The sequence below is a fragment of the Gobius niger genome, assembly GCF_951799975.1.
Source record: "Gobius niger genome assembly, chromosome: 14".
NCBI lineage: Eukaryota > Metazoa > Chordata > Actinopteri > Gobiiformes > Gobiidae > Gobius > Gobius niger.
The window spans coordinates 19,894,737-19,919,131 of record NC_136865.1 but is presented as its reverse complement, the minus strand read 5'-3'; the positions used below and the strand labels follow the sequence as shown (position 1 = coordinate 19,919,131).

The following is a 24,395-nucleotide window of genomic DNA, read 5'->3' as shown; positions in this document are numbered from 1 at the left end:
TGTAGCACATGAGAAACTTGTGACACAGGCTTGTAAAGTACAATACAGGTGTAAACTGATGTTATTGACTAGGCTACAGTCAAGTTGGGGCTTTGACCAAATCACAGCTCAGCCGAGAGAGCTGAATTTAGGCCTGCGACCCCCGGGTTTAGACATTTTATTTAAAAACTATATTTTGGTGATTGAGTAACTGCTCATTCCCAATCGACTCCATACGAACTCCAAAGTTTTGATATATATATTGTCAACTAAAACTTATTTGCTGCAATGTAGTTTTAGTGGCATTTAAGTCACATGTTTTCAATAAGTTCTTATAATCATTAGCTGTGACATATAGCATCATTAGCTCTATCATTACCTCTATTATTACATCTTGTTTTATTGAATTATTTCTTATTATTGAGCAATACTGAGCAGAAATGGGTTACATTAGCATACTGCCGTTATCTGATATACTTTCCCATAGATAGTAAAATCCCTCTTGCATGATTGAGTTATGGCTTTGGCAGCTGCTCTTTGTTAAAATGCCTTGAGAAACTTTATATTGGATGCACCGGGAGTCTGTTTTATTGTCTCGGTTTGGCACTGTTTTGGCACAGACTGATTTGCGGCGTTCACTTATAAACTGTGCCAGTAACAGTTACATAAGGACAGTCTCATTAATCTCACTTATGTAAGTTGTGCCACACATTCCTCAGTGGGACGCGACTGGCCAACTCCATCACTATGTGGCGATAAATGAAGGCTAACAAAGTTTATCCAGGGGTCCTGCGCTGGTGCCCGGTTGTGTAAGATGTTTGGGATGCCACGCGGTTCAGTATTCAGCCATGGACAAAATCTTTTTTAGCGATCGTGTCAAAGCCAGGGCAGTGGTTCTCAAACTATGGTATATATGTGTATTTTAGTTTAATCCAATTTAGGTCTATTTTACACCCTTTTTAGATCCGTGTTTGGTCCAGACCTGCGAATTGAAGATCAAATATTCAATGAGGTGGTGCTAGAAAAGTGTGAGACCCACTGGGATTCAATTATAATAAAGATCAAAGTTTCTACTTTCACAAAATTAATGAATGTGCCGAAGACATTTTCTAGTAATATTAGTAATATTAATAATAATAATATTATCATTATACTTTTGGATGGTTTATTTGGTAGGGACAGTGCATGTTAACCCTTTATAGGGCACTCATTATTGGCTGACATAAGACAAGTTTATTTCTGTTAAAAGTTTCATTATCATGCAGAAAATCAATGTGAGTGAAGTTACCATATTTGGTTCCTTGCCCTAAACTGGTAAAAAAAAAAAATACTGTAAATGAAGTAACCATATATATATATATATATATATATATATATATATATATATATATATATATATATACAGTAAATAACAATAACCCCCACCTCCCCCCGCCCTACCCGCACACACAGACACACAAACACATATACAGACAGCCAAGCAGTTAAAATGTAAATCTTAATAAAAATGAAGAGTACAGATGAACTGAAAGAGGAAACACCATCCAAGGAGCCGTCTGCACCGGGAGCAGCCCATCTGCCGCAGCCATAGGGCAACGACACAGGGCGTCCGGAGGAGGTGTAGTATTACAAAAAAAATAACCTTTGATTTGATTCATTTGGTAGGGACACTGCATGTTAATGAACAAGCCTTGGGCTAATTTCCATCCATCGTCCCCCATGTGCACTGTCAAACACTCTCTTTCATCCTGGCCTATTATACATGTTTTTAGTGGTAGGGGAAACTGGAGTACCCGGAGGAAACATACGCAGACACGGGGAGAACATGTAAACCAGGCCTTGTCCAGGCCCGTCTAGCTGTGAAGCGCGAGCGCTAACCGCTACGCTACCGTGCTGCCCTGAAGGCAATGTTGATCGTCTTCTTGTTTTTTAGATTGATTCATAATATGATGATAAAAAACAATTTCTGATCTGATCTTTGTGGCACTCTGCCATTATTGGGAACATATATTTCCCAGCTGAAATAATGAGCGTACAAGTGGGTGTGCCTTTTTTGTTTTTCATTTCCATGGGATGAGTAACATTTCGTGCCACAAGATCTCGCAAGATCAAATGCCACAACATTTTTTGGCCCTGAGTTCATATGAATACTGAACATTTCCTTTATTTTACTACACTGCATCCAATATACCATCATATATATCATTGTCAACGACTTAAAAGTGCTTAAAAATATTTTGTTAATAGCCACCAATGTTTCCAAGACCGTGCCGTGGCGGGTTATCTTTCCCACCCGCCATGACATTTAAACTTCCTATTCCAACATGAAATTACCATGGCCATACCAGAAGTTCTTCAAAAATACATCCATGAGTTCATACAATTGTCAAATCTTGATCATTTGTGGGGGAGGGTTGTGTTTAATGCAGATCAGTGCTTAAACCACCCTCCCATCGATCTCCTATTGAGTGATTGACACACTCATTAAACCAATAGTGAGGTGTGAACTCTCAGAAGAAGAAGATTGCTTTAGATAACTCAGAGGCGACAGATAGAAAGTGCACAGGGATTGTGATCTTGGGGAATTTGGCCTGCCAGTACTAAAATGTCTTGCTGAAGGACACACTGGCACTCCTGCTACTACTAGAAATACTAATTTATCCTGTCACATTACCTTTCATTAACTTACTTACACATCACAAAAAAATTCTCCCTGCATCAACTACATGACAGGAACATTCCAGCTCTGGGCTACAGAACATTGTGTTATTTGAGGCCATAGGAAAAACCTTTTGCCAGCGCTCCTTTTGCCTCCCATGTGTTTTTTGTTTACAATTGCGGTCGTCCATGCCCTCCCCACTGCGCTGGGTTTGTTAGTGGAAAGAGTTGAGGCATTGTACCCTTGGCAAGGCAGCCCTTTGCTCACCGCTAACAGTTAACAGCCTGCTAGCACTGGCAAGCTCCCATTGTACAGCACTGGAGGGAACAGAACAGGGCAGGGCTGCAGTGGGAGGAGGACCAGCCCAGCCCTCAACGATTTTACCATACAGGACGTCCCACGCAGAGACACACACATGCAGGCAGAGGCGGCGTGGAGCAGGCATCACAGTGCAGAAGGTAATAGCTCTCATTGAATGGCAGCTTTTATTTCATATGTGTAGCCCAGAATGTGTTGTTGTAGCCATTGCAGCAGTGCAGTTGTTTCAGTATGAGTGTAATAATGCATTTACGGTCGGGCTCTTCAATCAAAGGTGTTGTGTTTAGCAGACAGTGTTGAAATGAGAATACTAGAGAAGGGGCTGTGGAATACAATATTATTTACAGTGAATGCTGTTGTTAATTCTGTGTGTGGCTGTAGCATATTTTATGTAACTTGTCTTGTAAAAATAATGTGGAATTTTATCTCTGCTTTAGAAGTGCTATAAGTATTTTAATATTTGGTCATTTATATTCCTGAATTATGATCCATTTCAGAGGAAAATGTCTCTGTTAGGATCTTCTAAAAGCACATTCCTTTGTTTTGTTGTTAATCTCTGGTTTGTGGTAGGAACATATTTGCAATTTAAAAAATAATGTGTGCATTCTCACCATGCATCTAAGTTGTTTACCAAAGGGGTATTTTCTTTAGGAAGTCCTATTGAGATTGAGCACATAAAACAGTCCTGGCAACAAAATCAGAGCACAGCATCTTCACAAAGTAATTCATAATGCCGCTGTAGTTTTATGTAAATGAGCGTTTTTATTTGAAGAATTCCCAGAGTCAGTCACAATTATGCAAAGTGACTCATCGTTACCGCTGTGACACACTTGACTGGAATTAATGAAGTAACTGTATTGTAGGTGTGGATGCTGGATTAAATATTACATTACTTGTACATTGGCATCTTTGTCTATACTTTGACTTATGTGTGGAGCGGTCATTGGCCCCCAAAGTGTGCGCTGTCAGGCAGACCAGGTTTGTTGTAAAGATGGATGGTTTCGGCACATAGTTGTGATGTCTTGTTGGTACTTAGGCTGAACATTCTGAAACATGCAGACACAGTACAGTAAAAAAATACCTTTCATTTCAACACAAAACATAAATCTTTCTCTCACACAAAACGTTTTATTAAACAGCACTTTTCAGTACTGCAGTGATGTCATGTAACCAGGAGGAAGCTGCAGCTGGATTAACAGTGGATAGTTTGCCTCATATTGATTGTGGGTGGTCACTGACGATAACGCTGGAGTCAGCAAGTCGGCATCCTCTAATGGGACAAGGGGATAAAGATAAGATAAGATAAGATGGTACTTTATTGATCTCACAGATGGAGAAATTGCATAAAGAGGAGTATTTTATGCAATTTGCTCATTGCAAATTGTGTATCATGTGGTAGTAGAGGGTCATGGCAGTGGACCCCAAAGTGAACCAGCATATTTCTACCCTCATAAGCATTGTGTACAATACGGTATCTGCCTATTTTATAATGCCATCATAGCCCAAGGGAAATTACTAAATGACTTTCTTCTAAGAAAATATTCAGGCAAATTAATAGATACTCTATTGTGATCCTTTTTCCTATCAATACTGATAATGATGTGAGGCTGCCCTTATACTACCAGGATTAGACAAAGACTAATAGATATTGATCTCCAATAGGGGACATTTGAGTGTTCAGCAGCATGGAGTCTGTGCCATACATAACCATGTGCTGACCATGATAGAAATAAAGTGCACATTCGCAAGATCCGTCTTACAGTCTTACAGCATTCGGGATTAAAATTCACAAACCTGGTCTAAAATAGACTAAACTGTGCCCAAATCTGGCATCTTATGTTTGTTTAACATTTCCAACACCATTGTTCAGAAGCACCATTTACCAAGGCTGTATTAGCAGCAGAAATCAGTTTAATAAATTAGGTTGAAATGACCTACTCTTGATTCTTGCGTAAAATTACTTTCCTGTTGGAGTTAGATTGTTAATGCTTTTAAAGGTACACTGCGTAACATTTTTGACTATACTGTTGCGGTAAAACAAAACATGCTCGTACTGACCAGCTCAACACAGAACATGCTGTTGCTGCAGTGTGTAATAAAAGAATGGATTTGGATGAGAAACTAACCTGTATAAATCTCAAATTCTACTGCCTTTTGTCACATCTCCATGGAGACGGGCTGGAGACGTACCCACTCCCAATGAAGTATACAGTCATATCTTAGGAGGGGTGAGCCTCATAAATGTTTGTTTGTACATTTATGAGGTATTTTTCAATGATGAAAATATCTGTCAGAAAATAAATGCTTGTATTTCAATTTTATTTATTTGGTAAAATTGTACGTGGTGTGGCTTTAATCAAAAGGCTACAATCCGGCGTGTTTACATGCATGAGTCCCATGTATGTTCATTAACATGCACTGTCCCAACCAAATAAACTTTTTTTTGCCTTTACTTACGTTTTGATCCTGAAGAGCATCTGACCTTCTTTACAGACAATTCTACCCACTGAAGCGATCACTTTGTTCCTCTCATAAAAAACAAATAAATCAATCTAGTTTGAATTTAGAAATCAGACTATTGACTTTTTGATTATTGCTTTCACTCATTCAATTATCCCTCCCTAGAGTTCAAGGTTAGTTTGAGCCATTTGTTGTCCCGCTGTAACAGCCATGCGGCAGCTGTCCCTCTAATTTGGCTCAGTTAGACAAACATGTGGGGCTTTGCAGGTCTAAAAGTGCCTACAGGATTGATGCAGAACATACTTTCTCAATCCATCCATCAAGTTAATCATGTTTTTATCCTTATCACTCCCCTTAGAATGATACTGGACAGAATCCATGACATAAACGCAGCTGAAAGTAATTAGACAAAAACATTTTTATTAAACAGTAGAACCCGAGGCTAGATTTCTATTTGATGTTTCACGCAGATTTTACACAATGATTGAGAGTGTTTTTCTGCTTGTCCTCAATTGGCAAAATATCTTTATGTAAATGAGTTCGGAGATTAGTTCCAACACGTCTAATAGAGTTGGATGCCATTCAAAGATAATCGCTTGTACTTCACGTATATGTTCCCAACCGTTTTATCTCTGTGACTGGGGTCACAGAGATAGATTTGATGAACACAAACTCGTTACCCTTTTACAATGCAACAAGCTACTGTGTTTCTTTATGAAAGTCATTTTATTCATTTCAAAAGCAACTGTAATTATACAATAATCAATCAAATAGATTAAGATTTCATTTGTCTTATTCTTTTCCTTTTCTTTCATTATTATCCATCCACTGAGTTTGGCCTCTTTCCTCAAAAACTCTGTTTAACCCTGCAAAGTTTTCCGAACTCAAACTCTTTCGGGGCCAGTGGTCACTACAGTGGACAGCTATTCAATTGTTTTCTGTTTTCTGTTTGTTTTCTCCTTTATGAATGAGTCTTACTGTCACAGTTGTGCATCAGTCACTACAGTGGACACTAGTGTGTTGTACCATACACTGGTCAGCTTTTTTTCCCCTTAAAAACAAGATGGCCGACAGAAGAGGTGTGCCTTGTAGGGGAGGAATTTCTGTCTGACCCTTCTATTCAAGGAGACCTTTGCAGGTAAAAAAAATAAATAAATATGGGGACATCAAGCAACACCTAAGGAGTAATATAATTGTTAAAATACCCAAGTATTTATTTTTTTGTGATTTGAGGAAATTGTGATTAATCATGTGTCCACTAAATTGAACTATATTTTTCCAAGTGTTCCTGGACACTGTCCACAGCTCATTGACAAAAGAAATGCAAACAGATGCCATAACTCTGCCTGCAGAGTCATCTACACCAGTGGTTCATAATATGGGGGTTTGGTCTCCTCGAGGGGGCAGAGCTTTGTCTGGTCAGAGGGTCAGGTGGGTAATTATTCTTATGATTTCATATATTGTTGAGGGCTATGGCTTTGCATGGGGGGGAACAGCCTGACTACAACATAGCTGGTCGCTTCTATAGCTCATACTCGGTCTCCAAATTGGGATTCATCAAGTTGAACTCATCAAATTCTGGCAGATCTTCACGAACATGTTCTGAAATGCAAGCGTTAATGCTTCTCTCCTTAGTTAAAATGTGCATTGAACCGTTTTGTGATTATAAATCTAAAAATGCCAATCTCATCCTGATCACAATTAAAGTAGCTATTATTAAACTTAAGTGTTATTTGCCTTGACATATGCAGCTTTGAACGGGATCCAGGTTAAAGTCATATAAGTATGATAAACACGTCACTCATACTGTACTTCACTTTATTACTTAGATTACTTAATTGCTGTGTCATTTCAACTGCGCAAGAGTCATTTAGTTTGAATACTTTTGCTATGGGACAAAATGTACCCATGTGTGAAAAATCTTGCCCTGCCAACTCTTCAGTCTCCGGTTTCTAATCTTTGTATAAACATTACTTGGATTGTGCGTCGTGTTGGAGCAGCCCCTCCCTGGGCGCGTCCACCTGCAGGCTCCATGGCTGTGCGTGTGGGAGACCGTATCCCTGGGGCTGTCGCTCCCTGTGATCCTATTATTTGTGTTTGTTTGTCAAGAATGCAAAGTATAGACGCCGGCTGCTTACGTAAGAGACAAGAAGAGAGGTTTCCCTGTGCCACGCTGTAACCTCAGTCAGTGCACGGACTTGTTAGCGTGCATCAAACAAACCATAATCGTTTCCAGTTCGTGACTTATACTACCGTTGAGGAACTCGCTGAAATGAGTAAAGCATTCATTCCCAAGCTTCAACAAAGTACTGTGACCGCGCTTTTGTTGTTCATATCTGTAATCTTAGACTGGGCAGTGGCATGGATTACATAAGCACGCACAATAGACGATGATACTCTTATAAGACATGGAAGAATGAAGCAATTTAACGTCTTCTTCCTCTGAATCCGGTTATTGTTGAGTCATGCTTGAGTGGAGCCTGTCACAGCAACTATCAGACCGAGCCATAGAGGCGAGGGACACTTTCTAGTTCAAGGATCAATCCCTTTGCTTCTTTAAGGCGGGATAAGACTAACACCGTACTCACATTTCACTCAGTAGAAAGTTGTTTCTTGTTTGAAGTTTTGAGACATTAGGTCGTCTTCCAAATTGTGATGATAAAAGATAAAATAAGAATGACAATAGAAGCAAGGTTGGGATCACTGTCAGTTTAGTTGATCTTATGACACGGCATCATGTAGCCTGGAATGTTCCGCAGTGTATAAACAAATACAAGTCAATATGAATATTTAAAGGGACTATAGGGAGTTTAAACATTTTTCCTCCCCCTACATGTTCCAGCCATGTCCTAATGTGTAGAATGAGCCCAGACCTGTTCACCACAACTGCCTCTAGAATCCTGCACTGTCACTCAAAAAGCTGTTACTTCGGGTCCGAATTGCCGTAAGGCACAAGCTTAATATAGAAGATGCAGTTACACATATGACCTGAGGTGGCAGTAGTGAGCTTAAAAGGGCCAACTTGCATCTAGCCCCTTTAATTATTCATATCACAATTATTATTATTTTTTTTGTGATCAATTTTTTATTAATTTTCCATTAAAGTGTAGGGGTGAGAATCCACATATTCAGCATGTGTATAGTACAGCGAGAGATGCACACACACACAAGAAAAGCGCAGATACATACTGCAAACTCAAAGGTATGCTACCCCATCCCAACCATTGGGACCCAACACCCACCCCCCCTCCCCCACCACCCCTGGACCCTGACTCCATGGTATTTTCTATTTACAAAATTCATCATTAACATTCGATGGTTATTTGTACTGTCCATTTCATACCCATAATTGAATGAACCAAGATTAAACAGACACGTAAATGCGGAGATACAATAGTAAAATTACAGTGGTGAGACCACTGTAATGGTCTAACTACAATTATAACTACAATTATGTCTGCACTGCGTCTGCTATATAATAATAATATAAAGTCAAGCAAATTTAGTTTTTGATGACCCAGGGATTAATTACATAACCTTTTTGTGATTTAAAATTTCTTAATTACATTTTGCAATTTTCATTTTTTTCTTGCTATATTTAAACCAAAAATAGTAAGCATTGTATTCCTTTTTATCAAATAGTGTGACAAAACAAGGATTAAAATGAAAGAAAATCATGACTCAAACTGATCTTTTGCATATTTGTGAGTTATTTATTTTGTTAATTGGTTTATTTGGTCGGGACATTACATGTTAATAAGCAAATCTCACCCTGATGGAAAACCTTAGTGATTTTGCAATATATTGTGGCTTTTCAACAATGGACATTGCATCACCTAATATTGTGATAAACCTTTACTTTACTTTGAATACTTAACTGATTCCCAAAGTAAGAAATTCAGGTGTCAGGTTGCATACAGTGCATTGAGTTAAATCGATACGCCATGCACAGCACCAAAACAACGATAATTAAGATAAGTCCATGATATATTTTGCAGGACTATTTGATTTTGTGATTTAATGACTTACTTTTAATGAGACCCTGACGGCATCAGACAGGTACAGGTTTGCTTGTGCGTGCGCTCGAAGTTGTTATTTCAACGCTGGCGTGGCACTTACAGCTAATAACAGGTTGCGGTATGTAGACATCATTCTTGAACAGTGTTTCAACAGGTAATTACTAAAAGTGAGTGAAATTGTTTTAAGTACATGTTTGTATGGAACCCACATCTTTCGAATCAGCGTATGTTCAAAGGGGTATTACTATGCGCCGAGTGAATTATGGAAGGTGCCGTATATGCTGCACTTTTACGTAATTTTACATTTGGCAGGTGTTTCCATTGTGTGAACCATGTTCTTTCTGAAGTCACGCCTGTGTGTGAATCTTGTGCAAATACCTCAGTGATGTGAAAGGGGGCAAAGAAATTTACGAGGCAAACTTTCAGCTTGAGACCAGTGTGTGGGAACAGAGGACAGCTGGTATTTTACACTGCACTTTATAGGCTGGAAACAGATAAACACAATATGACCAGATGTGGAAAGAAGCTACTTGTTATTTTTAGAATGGATATTTACTTAATGCTGGAAAAGAAGTCAGTTTGCGGCATGTTGATATAGAACAGATTTGTACCTTTCCCAAGCCTGTATCAAAGGAAATGGGGCAACAGGATGGGCATCTGAAGGAAAACTGGCACTTGCAAATCATTATGCACCTGAATAGGGCTGGGTACCGTTACTTTTTTAATACCGGTGCTTTAATGATATTTGATTTTCGATGCCGATACCTGAACGATACTTTCTCCGATACTTACACTAAAATATTTGTCATCTAGAACCAGAAAACAGAACAATAATGTGTGGAAAATCTGCAAGTTTACAATATCGGGTTCATCGCTAATGTCAAGAAATGTGTGGGAAAATGTGTAAAAAGAAGAAATTGTGGCTAAATTGAGGAAAAATTTGTAAAAATGGGGAGGAAATGGGGAAAAAATGGAGAGAAAAAAAATGGTGGAAATAGAGAAAATTTTAGTAACAACAAATGAGGGGAAAATTTTGAAAACAAGAAAAAAAAGAAAGAAAAAAAAGGGATGAGCAAACATTGGGCAAAAAAATGAAAAAAAAAAGATAGAAAAAATAAATAGAAATTGGGTTAATTTGAGATGACCAAGTCACTTCCTTTAATGCTGTGTCTGGACCAACAGCGTCAAAACTTGGATCTAAAGATATTATTATATATATTATTATTTGTCGCTACCTGCTTTCGATACATTCATTTTTTCAGTACTGGTAGAACCTAAACTTTTTTGGGGGAAACCGGATTGGTATCGTTTAACGGTACCCAGCCCTACAAATGAATGAATGAGATGATATGGTCACCGCAGACAGTGAAAGCAGAAGGCGGGAGTAGTTATTGTGCAAGTATTTCAAAGTAGTTTTACTAGTAAGAAAGAGCAAAGCCGTTGTAGTGTCTCACTGTTTAGATTTTTTACTTTATGAAGTGTTAGTCCTTTTATCTCATGTTTAGTTGGAGTTTTTTCCCATTGACCTCCCGTACCCTTTGTGTGTAAATCTTTCAATTTACATAACCATTTGCTATATCAACAAATGCTCTGTGCAGGTGAGTCAGGTTTTCGAGATTAGATAAAGCCACTCGAGTTGTATTATGTAACGTTCCTTTATGGGCTCAAACAAAATGGTTTTCAACCTTCAAGCAGCTCTTCACCATTTGTCGACTCTGCAAAAACAACACAGTTGTCAAAAGCTTTACCTCCTTCAAGTTACGTGGGAGTTGCCAACAAGGGATTATGCACTTTTACGCAGGTATTTGCTTTTGGGTGAGGTCTAAATGTCAGCTATAGGAGCAAAGGTACATGCTGATCTCTCGCAACCCAAAATACTTAAACACTTGAACCGTTTGACCTATATTTTGAAAAGGTGAAAGATTAGACACATTCAGACTAAGTTTAAAGTTTATGGAAAAGTAGAAAGTATATATTTTTAAAAGATCTACATTTGTATCACATATTATTATATACTTTGCCTAAACCAAGATGCAAACCTCTTAATTATTATATATTTGGTGGCAGTAATAGTACCTGGCTTGGCATTTGTAGGAGAACAATAAAACATGTGAAGCAGCATTTAATAAGTTGAGGTTTATTATAAAGTTCTATCTTGTCTTATGTTCATGAACCGCATTAGCTGTAATTGTTTTAAAATGAAAAAAGAAATAAAGTGAGTTTACCCATCCCTAGTCTGGAGATTAATCTGTAAAATACAACAAAACCCGGGTATTCCTAGACCCATAATTGGTGTACTATATGTTAACAATACATTTAATTTGTGTATGCAAGACTAGATCCATTAATAAACTCACCATAGATATCTACCAGTCTTGTCTTGATTATGACTGAGTAATGTTTTGAATGGGGAAACCGGCAACCAAAAAAATGCCCATTGCAGAATAAAAGCATATTCATCACATTATTATACATATTATTGGCCTAGTGATTCCTCTTTAGCCTACTGCTCTTGTTTTGGTTGCTATAGTGACAAATGTAGTTGGTGGTGACTCACTTGTGGCGTTGTGGGGTATTTTTGGTCAGTCGTAAGTGGCTGGGCTTCATATTTTTATACTCTTCCTGGCATTTGGTCACCAGACTCAGGCCTTCCTCAGGACACAACGGAAAGAGTGCAGCTCGTTGCTAAGAGAGACCGTCAAACTCTGTGGCATGAAGGCGTCCAACTTGTGGGGGAGTGTTTTTTTTTTCTTCTCTGCACTGCCCAGAAAACCACACCTCCCTTCGCTCCACCCACAATGGGACACTTTCATTCAGGCTCATAATACCCACACTGTCTTTCTAGTCACTTCTCTCATGTCTCACACAGGACAGAGGCAGGAGACTTCACACTGAGAGGCCAAACCAGGACAGACACACCGTTAAGGTAAGGGGGAAACGGAAAACCTTTCAAATGTGATGATATCGGAAATTATTCTCTGAATGAAATGCTCTTGTTGTGACTGTAGGAGAGCAGTGTCGCTGTCGTGCTACCACAGAAACCAAAAGAGGAACCAGAAGAGAACGTTGAAGTTATTAAGGTATGTAACCCTTTAAGAGTCATACAACATCTGATTTCTCTGTGTTACTCTTTTGGCTTTTTGGAAATGTATGTTGTGATTTTTACTACTTTTTATTTCTTTTTGCTCTCATGTCAAGCAAAAATATTCACGTTACATGTCACATGCTCAACAATATTTTTTGACTACTGTGAATACTATCAAAGCGTCATCATTCTTCCACCATGTAAGACTATAATAAGATGCTCCCTTGGTTTAAACCAGTTACCACCTCATAATATATTGATGTATTATATTGATATATCATCAGAGCTAGACTAACACTAAAATGTGTCAAAACGTGTCTAAAACGGGGCTAAATGGACTGTATTTTGGTATGCTATGTCCCATTACCCCTGAGGCTTCTTTTATGTTTCTTACAGGCTTCTCTGGGATTTGTTTTCACTTTACTCAATCAGTAGAAATGTGAAAACGATATGTTATTGATTAGCCCAGATATTCTCATACAGATAATTGTTTTGACTGGATAAAATATGTATGTGTAAAGTTGTCTTGAAAAGAAATCGAAAACTTGAGTCCGGACTTGACTTGCTTTTACTAACGTTTTAGTCTAGAATGATCCTTTTCTTCTTTTAATAGTTCAGCTTCTTCCACTTTTATGACTTTTTTAAATGCTGTTCCATAAATCTGAGTTCCTCCTCTCCTACCCATGACATCCACTCTCTTGCTGTTATGTCATTCATTGAATTCACTTGCACCATAATTACAAAGAAACATAATGAGAGGGTGCAGATTTTAACCATGTCTTAATCGGAAAAATCTTATCAACCAACAAGCAAAACAAATAAGAGCAAATGCAAGCTTTCTGCCAGCAGTGACACCTAATAATTTTGACTTAACATGTCTTACTCTACTTGTAGGCACACACCCTATGTTTAAATCTCATGCATTGCCTCACTCGCTCTCACTTCACTCATCGCTCTCTGACATTGTGTGACTCAGGTCTACCTCGAGTCCCGACCAGACGCAGCCGAGAGTCACCAGCGCAGTCTGAGGATGCTGAACGACGAGGTCTCGCAGATCCAGGAGGTGAGTGCGAAAGCATGTCCAGACGATGAATCAGCAGGGAGCATCCAGGCACTAGCTACGCCAGCCGCTGTACAGTGACATCAACTGTAAGAGTGAGTGGCTGTGGTTGGCTTTTAGTCTGATCTGGAAATATGCTCTTGCCACTGCCTCAGCGGGGGGTAAGAGCTTGTTTTCAGTCATGTCATTCACAATCATTTCAAAGGAATACAGTAAGCGACATACACTAACCAAAAATGGTCACACGCTTTAAAGCAGTACTAAGTAGCTCATGCCCCTAGAGATTATAAGCGCCACTGCAGGTGTCGTAGCATGTCGCGTTTATTTATTCAATTGTCCTTGAGAGTAAATAAAAGAAAGACAAAGCGAGAGAGGGATATTGTATATTGTGCCACAACCCAATTACACAATGGAGATCATTTGTTTTCACTCAAACTTGGCTGTAAATACTGCTAAAGTGGCGCTAGGCTGCAGATAGCTTTGCCCGTTAGCCTGTTAGCTTCTTCTTCGTGATTCTTTTAGTGTGTACTGTATTTGTGGCTCCGACCCGGTGCAGCGAAGTTTCAATTGGGGTTTTCTGGCCAGAGACACTAGAGGGAGATGAAAGACCCCCCCAATCATCCCATTAACGCTTGTATTACCCCCAGAGGGACTACGAAAAGGATTTTCGTAGTCAAACTAGTTACTTAGTACTGCTTTAATATTTGGTTGGACCGCCTTTAGGTTTGATTACAGCACACATTCTCTGTGGCATTGTTTCAATAAGCTTCTGCAATGTCAAAAGATCCAGTGTTGCATTCATTTTTCACCAAGATCTTGTATTGATGATGGGAGAGTGTGACCACTGTGCAAAGTCTTCTCCAGCACATCCCAAAGATACTTAATGGGGTTAACATTTGGACTCTGTGTGAAAATGAGGGCTCCCTAAACCACAATGTGTGCCCCATGAATCCTGGCATTGGCATCTTGGAATATGCTTAGAGAAGTCCAGTGATGGAGTAACCTGGTCATTCAGGATGGTCAGGTCGTCGGCTGATCTCATTCTTTGGGCACATAGTGTTGCAGAGCCTAGATCTGACCAACCCCAGATCAGGTGTCATCTTTTTTTTAGGTCAGGAAGTGAATTATTATGGTTTACACACTGATAAAATACTTAAACTCGGTGGTTCTCAAACTTGTCACACCAACAACACCTGAACTTGGTCTGAAGCACTTGAACTAGGTCTAAAATAGGAAAACTTTTTAACCATAATCTTCTAAAATACAGTATTTGACAACAACCAGGCTAGATAAAGATCAAAACAGGACTAAACTGGGTCTAAAATATATATATTTTTTAAAGTAATTATGACTTGAAGAATTATGACTAAATGATGCCTAAAATTACAGATGGCCCTGAAGAAGCCCAAGTACCACCAGTTTGAGAACCACTGATCACACAAAGACTAGAAATGCAGAGGAGCCTGACGCTTAATGAACTATATTTCAAGAAGCGCAGACCTATAACTTATATTAGTGAAAAAGCTTTAATATCCCACTAGAATTATTTACCATCTGAAATGGTAATTTTCTCCCACTGTCTGTATTACCCATTTACATAATGCAATATCTCGTGAATGCAGGCAATGTAGAGTAATAACAGTAATCATGAAGTGCTTATTGTCATCTCTGGTATGTGTTTGTGTTCAGGTGAGGTACTGTCTGAAGACGCTGAGGGAGCAGATGGCAGCCAGACAGAACAGCAACAACAACAAGGTACGCCCACAGAGGACTATGTAAATATGCTATAAAAACCTGACGATCCCTTTTAAAATAGAAGATATAATTACATTTGGGCTTCCTTAAGAGCAAGGAGAGATAAGACAACCACAGCACATCATACTATTAACATTATCTGTGAACTGTGTTCCCAAAAGTTAGTTTTTAAAGTTAACTAACTGTAAAAAAAAAAAAAAAAAATGTATATTTGTAGAAATAAGTTCATTTAAATCAATGTAAATTGTAAATCGCAATCATGATTCTGTGTCTATGAGATAAATTATTTATTTGTTGCTATTCATTCATACTTAATTCATTACTCATTTATAGCTGGGCTATTATAGTTTTCTAATGCAAAAGGATTTTTGTGTCATCCCAGTGAGGCTTATATAATTACTATATAATGGTACTTTTTTTTTAGCTATATTTTATGCATACTTTATCAGCAATCCTAAGTGTGCCTAGACTTGCCCAAAGAAACTCCTGCTTCTTCTAATCTACTCTATGCGCCTCACTGTTTTAAGTCCTATAGAAGCGAACTGAACACGTGCATTAAAGATTAGTTGTTGCTGAAAAGTAGAAATGATTTCTGAGAACCAAAACAGATGAGAGCGGGTGCTTTCAAGGGTCTAATAAAGTCTGAAATGCAAAGAACATTGGTGTTCTTCGAGGACAGGTTATGAAATGTGGAATAACAACTATAGACTCTAGAAGCTTATTTTAGCATAAACGCAGAAATAATATTAAAAGTCCTTCAGCATAACATGGACCAGCCTACACGTCTCGACACATAGGTGTGTTTTTAATTCATTTCCTCTTCAAGCCAAAACATTCCTTGCATTAAAAAACTTCTCTCTTCGCTTATCTCCTCCCTCAGTATCCGACCAATGGCTACAGAGTGCATGTGGCGAACATCCAGCCCACAATCACCAACGGCAACACTGTCATCGAAGCTGATGTTAATGTAAGCTAATTATCCATTCGGCTTTCTCATACAAAACTTATACAAAACTATTTCATGATCACCGCTCTCACAAATGATCCATGGGAAATCCCTGGGCAGCCGAAGATGAGCATAATCCACTCTTTTAGGTTTAGATGACAACCAGAACTTTGATCAGGGAAAGAAGTCAGAGCCTCCAGCTGTTTTTTCCACTCACAAAAGTTAACCGCAGCTGCTCCCCGAATTCTATGCCAACCAGAAAAAGAAAAATCTGGGAAATACTTGGTCTTGAGCTTGTAAAAAAAAATATATGCGTGCAAGTCCTGGGCATGTTACATTAATATTTCATGTCATGGAAATGTGTAGTTTGTGGTTTATTATTGATTTATTTATTGTAAAAGAAAAAAGTGGGACATCATCAGCTTTTTTTCTTTTAACAACAGGTAGACAGAACATTAGGTCCTCTTTTAAATGCTTTATTTTGGTAACACTGAGCAAAAATAGGATGGTCAGTGTTTAATAGAGCATAAGAAGCCCTATAGTTTCCCTTTCTTAAGACGAGTAGCATTGACCAGGGTGGCCTTGCATCATTCCTGTTCCTTGGCTTTTTCTTTCGGAGCATTAACAAACCGACAACAATCGTCATCTAAGCCTCACTTTCGTCTTTGCTAATACGATTTACCGCTAACACAATAGCCCACACACCGCTCTGTCTCATCTTCCCACTCATTTATTTCAGACTGGTCATAACACGCCATGCAACGCCATTTTGTTCCGGGGAAGCAACATGAGAAGGAAAGGAGGTGTGTGGCCTCTGTAGGATACAATTACAATGCCCTCTATTCGTCAGGGTGTCAAGTTGTGCAGCGCCGTTCAAAGTGGAGGGCATGTTTGGATAAGATGAGAAATATGATAGATGTTTTGATAGGACAACGAAGAGGATGTGGTGATTGAATAAACATTAGGCAATTATTTTTGGCATTGCTTATACCCGTGTTCAATAACAAGCCCCTATCAGGGATTTTGGTGAATATAAATAGCCCTATAAACGTGAGAATGATTGTCCAAAGAATTGCTGTCCTTTATGTCTGTGCTGTTCCCTGCAGTATGGGCAGTGCTTAATTTGTAAATGAGTAGTTTCAGGAAGAGTGAAACCACTAATGTGATGTGATGGACTCAGGGAACAGGCCAAATGCTGAAACACGCGCATTAAACACCTATTATGTCATCGAATCTTAGCCGGATCCTCCAAAATAGTTCCCAGATCCTTTATCCTGAAAAACTGAAAGGTTGGAGGAGGAACGGGGGAGCAAATGAAGCACCGAGTATTGGCCAATAACTGCATATTCTTCTTTTATGTGGTTGAAACTGGAAATGCTCTGCCTATTCTACCCATTATGGACCTGTGTCAATTGATAAATCTTCAAAAAAAAAAGCATTGTATAATAGTAGTTAGGCCCATTTAGAAATATTTAGAGACTTAGCCTATGCTATGTTGATTCACGGGGATGATCACAGTATGATGAAACAAAGATACAATCTTACAAGTAAAAATAATATCATTTGAATAACATAGTCAGTAGGAAAAAGTAAAACAATATACGGATATTTCAAAATAGTAATGTAAGACACAAGAAGTATATGTACATTTTTAATTGTGCGCTGCTTGCTGTCCAGATATTTGAATTGGAAGGGCCTTGAACCAAAGCTAGGTCGTAACAAACATTTTAACACCAGCAGACACGTATTGATTTGTGCTGCAGCCCTGTTATCCAACTTTAATGCGTTTGGCCACTCTCTATGCCTCTTGTGCGTTCGCTCTTGGCCCGGACGAGGCTACTTTTTGTTCCATTAATCCTAATTGAGCGTGTCACTTCCTGTCTGCCTCTGTAGGTGGGGGATAATCAGGATGAGACGACGCGGCTCCGAGAAGCCACGAAGCGACTGTACTCTCAGCTGAAGGAGATGGAGAAACGGCACCAGGAGGAGAGGGAGCGGCTGCAGGTCCGTGTAATGCGAGGGGAAACATGACACCGATGACTCAGAGCCACACTCTCACATCGTCATTACTGTCAGGGCCCTGGGAGTTCTGTGATCGCTGCTGTTTGGGCCGCCACAGTACCGCACATTCATCTGAAAAGTCATGTCAGGACACTGGCAGAGTTTGACATGTCCCCGAGCTAGTCTAGTCATTATCTATGCGGCTGTGGCTAAAGGATCTCATAGAATTTTGAGAGGAGATTCTAGACAAGATACGGGGATAATACGGGCATAATACGGGTTTTTCCACAATGACTGTACAGAGAAAGAAGGTTTCAGCAGATCATCCAGTTACTAAAGGGCGCTCCTGTTCTTCAGTGATTGACAGCACTGACTAGGGCTGGGTACTGTTAAATTTTTTCCGATATCGGTACTTTGAAGGAACTATACAGAGTTTAAAAATGTTAAAACTAAGCATTTTTATCCCCCTACATGTTCCGGCCATGTCCTAATGTGTGGAATGAGCCCAGACTTATTCACCACAACTGCCTCTAAAATCTTGCTCTGTCACTCAAAAAGTTGTTACTTCGCCTCCGAATTGCCGTCATGCACAAGTTTAATATAGAAGGTGCAGTTACACGTGTGACCTGAGGTGGCAGTAGTGAGTATAAAATGGCCAACTTGTGTCTAGCCCCTTTAACTACAAAAGGCCAGAAAAAACACTTTCACTTTTTCTTATTTTTCCCCCTTTAAAAAAAAAAAAATCATGTATTTCCCCAAAAATTTCCATATTTCTTTCCCATTTTTTCCAGCTAAACTTTTCCCAAACTTTCAATTTGTTTCTTTTTTATTTATTTTTTTATGTTATGTTTCCCCCCAAGTTTTTCTCTTTTTTCCCCCCAATTTTTCCACTTGTTTTTCCCAATTTTTTTTCTAATTTGTGTTTCACTTTTTGTTTCTCATTTTTATTTTAAATTAAGAACTACAGCATCGAAACTTTTCGGATTCTTTATTTTTTCTATACCAGTAGCCTAAACTTCTTTTTTCGATACCAGACTGGTTTCAGCCCTAGCACTGAGCAACTTGGTTTATCAGCCTCCTGTATAATGGCTGGTCTGTTTCTTTCTCCCAGAAATTGCAAGTTAATAGTACGCAGAAACGGACCAGTGTTATTTTTATACAGTGAAATCGCTGTGAGTCACTTATTGTGCATTACTTACATGATGATGACACTTATTGAGTTAAACGCCAATATTCCACACTTTTATCTTGGCATAATCTAGACATTCCTCTTCTCTTTGAAGTCCCTCTACCAGAAAGACAAGTTTAGAAAGCTTTTTTATATAAACTGCAACTTCATCAACTTATCAAATCTGAGCTCCAGGCATGTGGACTGTGAGCGTGCACCCAGCCCGATTCCTCTAATGGAAGCAACATACTTTTCATTGATCCAGCAGATTATGTAACTAAAGGCACTCAAAGCAAAACTAACGGGACAATGGCATCAACAATCCGCATTACATCAGCGTTTTCCCTTTTTTTTTTTTTTCCAGGCCGAGAATGAAAAGTATCGGGCGCGTCTGAGCGAACAGTCGGAGCGGCTCCAAAAGGTAGAGGACAGGTCTGAAGAGAGGGGTCAGCGGGTGGAGGAGCTACAAAGGCTGCTGGGGAATATCCAGTTGGAGAGCGGTATCCTCAAAGACAAGATGGCTGCCGGGGAGGAGGAACTCGTGCAGCTAAAAGCCAAGAAGGAGGGCGGCCATGAGAACAAGAAGAGGTGAGAGCCGTGGCACTTCAAAAGGGTTGGCGCGTATGAAAGGGAATAAAAAGTTCAAGTCTTGGCAAGTTTTAGTAATGCATGTATATTTTCAGATTTTGTTGTATTCTCATTTGAAAGCCAGCTGCTCTACCTTACTATTATAGACATCTTTACTTGTCTTTATAGATCACAGTGTTTAAAATTCTACCTTTAAATAACGAGCCATTATATACGACATCATAATTTAAAGTTCTACCATTTACTTTAAGCTTGGTCTCTTACTCAATGCCTCTTATTTCTAGATTGATTTGCAAAATATCCCAGACTTGACATAAATTTGACATAAAGCAATTATGGCTTTTTCATATACAGAGATGTGTCAACAAAATTATGATATACTTCGGTCTAAAACATATGTTTTTATTACATTTTTCTCCTGATATTTTAGTATACAGAGGAGAGTGTGCCCATGCAGCTCAGAAGTTACTTGTAGCTCTCCTGCTTTTTCCAAATCACTTGTGAAAGACTTTATTTCTACAAAACCTGGTAAAGGAAACACTCAAACATTTAGGTAAATATTGTGAACTATAAAGAGGAAACCAAGTCATTTTATTTAATTCTCTTGAAATATCAACCTGGCCGTACCTCTCCATGGTCAGCTCCACAAAATAGTTCCATAAGTCTCTTCTAAATATAAGTAGCTCCCTGCTTATGAGGTCCTCAAAAGAAACGCCGGCTTACAACAAATGAAAATAGCATTCTACACTGTTTCTCGCCTTATAATTATAGTCACCTGTCGGGTTGTCCTCATATCGCCGCGGAAACATGACGTCATGTGTTTGCAGGTGTGCTGAACTGGAGAAGGAAGTGGCCACTTTAAAGGAGAAGATCCATCACCTTGATGACATGCTGAAAAGTCAGCAGAGGAAAGTGCGCCACATGATCGAGCAGGTATTTTCCTACTCGCGCACGCAAGCGCTCACACACGCACGCGATACAAATGGTGCTTCCCATAAACTCACTGGAAGACATTACTAGGGAAATTAGGTTTTGGTGGAGGAGGCGGACGCGTCAAGAGTGATTGATGTGAGAGAACATTGCCAAGTGTAAATGCGTGACGTAATAAAATCTATGATGAATCTTCCAGAGTGCAGTGTGCGTTGTAGCTAGTTATTAAAGTGCATAAAAGGTTAGACTACCCATTTCAGTTGAGTTGTTAAACACAATTATATAAAAGAAAGGTAAGCAAGATGACGCAAACCTTTCCTATCTGTCATCGTGCAACAAAACAATGCTTGAGGGCCATTCTGCCACATGCAAAACTGAAGCAAAAAATAGATGTAAATTTGTTCATCAGTCTTGAGAATCACTGCAGAGCATTCAGCAAAAATCTACTTTTACACAAGCTAATAAATATTTCAGATTGCTGCTTTTACATCTACTTATCCCATTATATTGTAAAGTTCTACTGCCATTAGTTCAGAGCAGCCTTTAGCCACTCTACTACTTACCTTAATCGCCTAATGTATGTGCTTTATGTTCCTTCAGCTGCAGAACTCTCGGACAGTCCTGCAAGAACGAGATCGATTCATCCGTGATCTGGAGGAGAAAGTGGCTTTTCTGGAGGCGGAGGTTAGACAAATTACACTATAAAGTTTAGAAATTTGAACTAGAAGGTTTTGATTTTTACTAACGTGAATTTCTTGACGGCAGAACCGAGAGATGCATGACCATATGGAGTATCTGATGGAAGGACAAGACCCTCCTCCACTGACCACAAATGAGAAAAAGCCAGAGGTGGTTTACAGGTAAAACAACAAATAAATGGAGACAAAAAATTGATTCTTGGGCCACACAATTAATTGCGATTGAGCTTAAATTGCAACTTGAGTGGTTGCAATTAACGAATGGAAAAGACTAGATTTATTTAGGCAAAACAATAGCCTTTGCAGACGTCAACATATCCTGTCACCAATAGGGTCTTAATACAGTATATATGAAATATGTTAACCCACATTATATTTGTATCCTCTTGTAATACGGTAATGCTCCTGGATGCATTTAATATACACACTCCGAACTGTATTTTGAGTTTAAGACACAAATGGCAGATCTATAGGCTTTTGAAATACTTGTCAGAAAAATCCCCGGGTTTATGCTCGAAAAGTGATATTTTCTGTGTCTTAAAGAAGTACTAAGTAAGTTGTTTACCATAATAAATCCTTTTCGTAGTCCCTATAATAATACAAGTGTTGATGGGATGATTGGGGGGTCTTTCATCTCCCCTCGGTGTCTCTGGCCAGAAAACCACAATTGCATCTTTGCTGCCTACGGGTCGGAGGCCCCAATACACACTAATGGAATCCCGAAGAAGAAGCTAACATGCTAATGGGAAAAGCTAACTGCGGGCTAGCGCCACTTAAACAGTATTTACAGCCAAGTTTGAGTGAAAAAAATATCTCCATTGTGTAAATGGATGTACAATATCCCTGTCTCCCTTTGTCTTTTCTGTCAGCGTAGTATTTACTCTCACGGACAATTAATGAGTAAAAGAAACGCAACATGCTATGACACCTGCAGTGGCGCTTATGGCCGCTAGGGGCATGAGTTACTTAGTTTTTAGTTTTACTTACTGTTTTATATTTTTTTCTTCTAATAGTATGTACTTATTGTTTTTCAGCAAACCACTTACACCCTCAAACCAAGGCAACAAGGCCCTTCCCTTCATCAAAGTCATCGAGATCAAGTCATGAGCGTGATCTGTAGATCGAGCCCCTTGTAAATATGTATCTATACTTCCTCTTGAATACAAATGTTGATTACAGCATGCAAGTTCCGTGTGTAGGTACAGGTAATAAGAAAGTAATTACACATGCAGGTACAGGTACAAGATCTAATAAAGGTGTAAAAAGTGTAACAAAGGTGTACTTAGCGTCTCACTTTAGGTTACAGCCGTGCTGAGTGACATGTAATTACACATTAGTTATGCAGTTATTTTCTCATGTTCCACCTCATTACACTTTACTTTTCTTTGTTCCCTCTTGTTTCTTGTAGTTACAGGCCATAGCGTTACATTACACTTTATTACCCCTTGCACTTTAATGTGTAGTTACCTGTACTTACATGTGTAATTACTAATTCTTGTTCCCTGTACCTTTAACTCACGGGCTGTGATCTAAAGTGTTACCAAATGTAGCTAAAATAACAACAGGCCTCTGGTGACATGTTTGTTGATACCTCAGATTTACTTTCGAGACTGTTTCACCACTTTTCAAAAACTGAAGAAGAGTTGGGTTCGACGGCACGGAGAATCCAAAAATGGAAGCAACAAAAGATACTGTGCAATGAAAAGAGTTTATTTTTGTGGACGACTAGAAACAGGCATGTACTTTAGGGGGGATTTACTTCTCTGTGTTTGAGTTTTGTAATTTAGGACTTGTGTAGGAATACATACAGTATAATAAGCCGTTTTCAATAGGTCAAAGACTCAAGATACACATTTCTCTCATTTTAATATGGTAACATAATATTTAATTTAAATGTTTTTGTTTTTCCTTTTTTTTTTCATGTATCGTTTATGTTCCTGCCTATTCGACCTAAAGTTCAAAGGTCAAATTCTTGCCAAGTTATACAGTTGTCTTCCCAATACTATTTTTGTCTATATTTTTAGTGATTCAGAGATGACTTAAACATGAATTACTCCATTGCTTGTGTGTGTTTGTGTGGTATCATATGTTTATTTGTGACATTGTGACATCATTGTTTTTCCTTCTTTTTTTTCCTTTTTGTCTCTTTCCCTATGAGTAACACCCTGGATGATAGTTTTCAGAAACTGTGATAGCTGTGGATATCGCCTTCTTCTATTATGTAAATTATGTATTTAAAACTAACATATTCAATAAAGCTCAATAAAATACATAGGCAAGTTTCCATGATTTTTCCCCTTCATTTCTAAACAGAGGATGATGCATTTATGTATCTATGTATCTATGTATTAAGTTTAGTTTTAAGTGGCAATTGTTTGAAATAAAGTGCAGACATAGTAAGAGGGACAATTCCATACTCTAAGGAATGAACTGAGACTTGCTCAGTGGTACAGTATGGTTGAGCAGTAAATTTGCTTCATTATTCTGTCATAGTGTGTACCCATTTTCAACAGGGATGCTAGCTATGAAACATCACAAAAAATGTCAAAACAGGGAAATCTGAACTTTTTGCCATCTAGCACTGGGTCCTCTTCAGGTGATACACGGGGTCATTTTCACATTTGGGCATTCATTAAAACAGGTATTAGGTGGAAACAATTATAGTGCGATGCTTTTAGACTTTGTTAAAATAAATGGATACGTTTCGTGCATTTCAAGTTTGGACATGG

At 38.8% G+C, this 24,395-nt stretch overlaps 1 protein-coding gene across 4 annotated transcripts in view; it reads left to right on the top strand.

The window, feature by feature from the left end:
* Positions 1-23,785, top strand: part of tuft1b (tuftelin 1b) — a 35,153-nt gene extending 11,368 nt beyond the window's left edge. For 2 of the 4 annotated variants that reach the window (XM_079571008.1, XM_079571007.1), the window contains 11 exons: positions 12,305-12,361; positions 12,444-12,515; positions 13,497-13,583; positions 15,270-15,335; positions 16,216-16,302; positions 18,175-18,285; positions 19,815-20,038; positions 20,866-20,971; positions 21,569-21,652; positions 21,734-21,828; positions 22,701-23,784. In XM_079571008.1, coding sequence (XP_079427134.1) covers positions 12,305-12,361; positions 12,444-12,515; positions 13,497-13,583; positions 15,270-15,335; positions 16,216-16,302; positions 18,175-18,285; positions 19,815-20,038; positions 20,866-20,971; positions 21,569-21,652; positions 21,734-21,828; positions 22,701-22,773 — 1,062 coding nt within the window. In that variant the 3' untranslated portion in view covers positions 22,774-23,784. Of the gene's footprint in view, positions 1-2,927; positions 3,097-12,304; positions 12,362-12,443; positions 12,516-13,496; positions 13,584-15,269; positions 15,336-16,215; positions 16,303-18,174; positions 18,286-19,814; positions 20,039-20,865; positions 20,972-21,568; positions 21,653-21,733; positions 21,829-22,700 lie in introns of those variants that run through there. The other 2 variants (XM_079571010.1, XM_079571009.1) reach the window with 2 other exon arrangements.
* Positions 23,786-24,395: the final 610 nt, after the last annotated feature.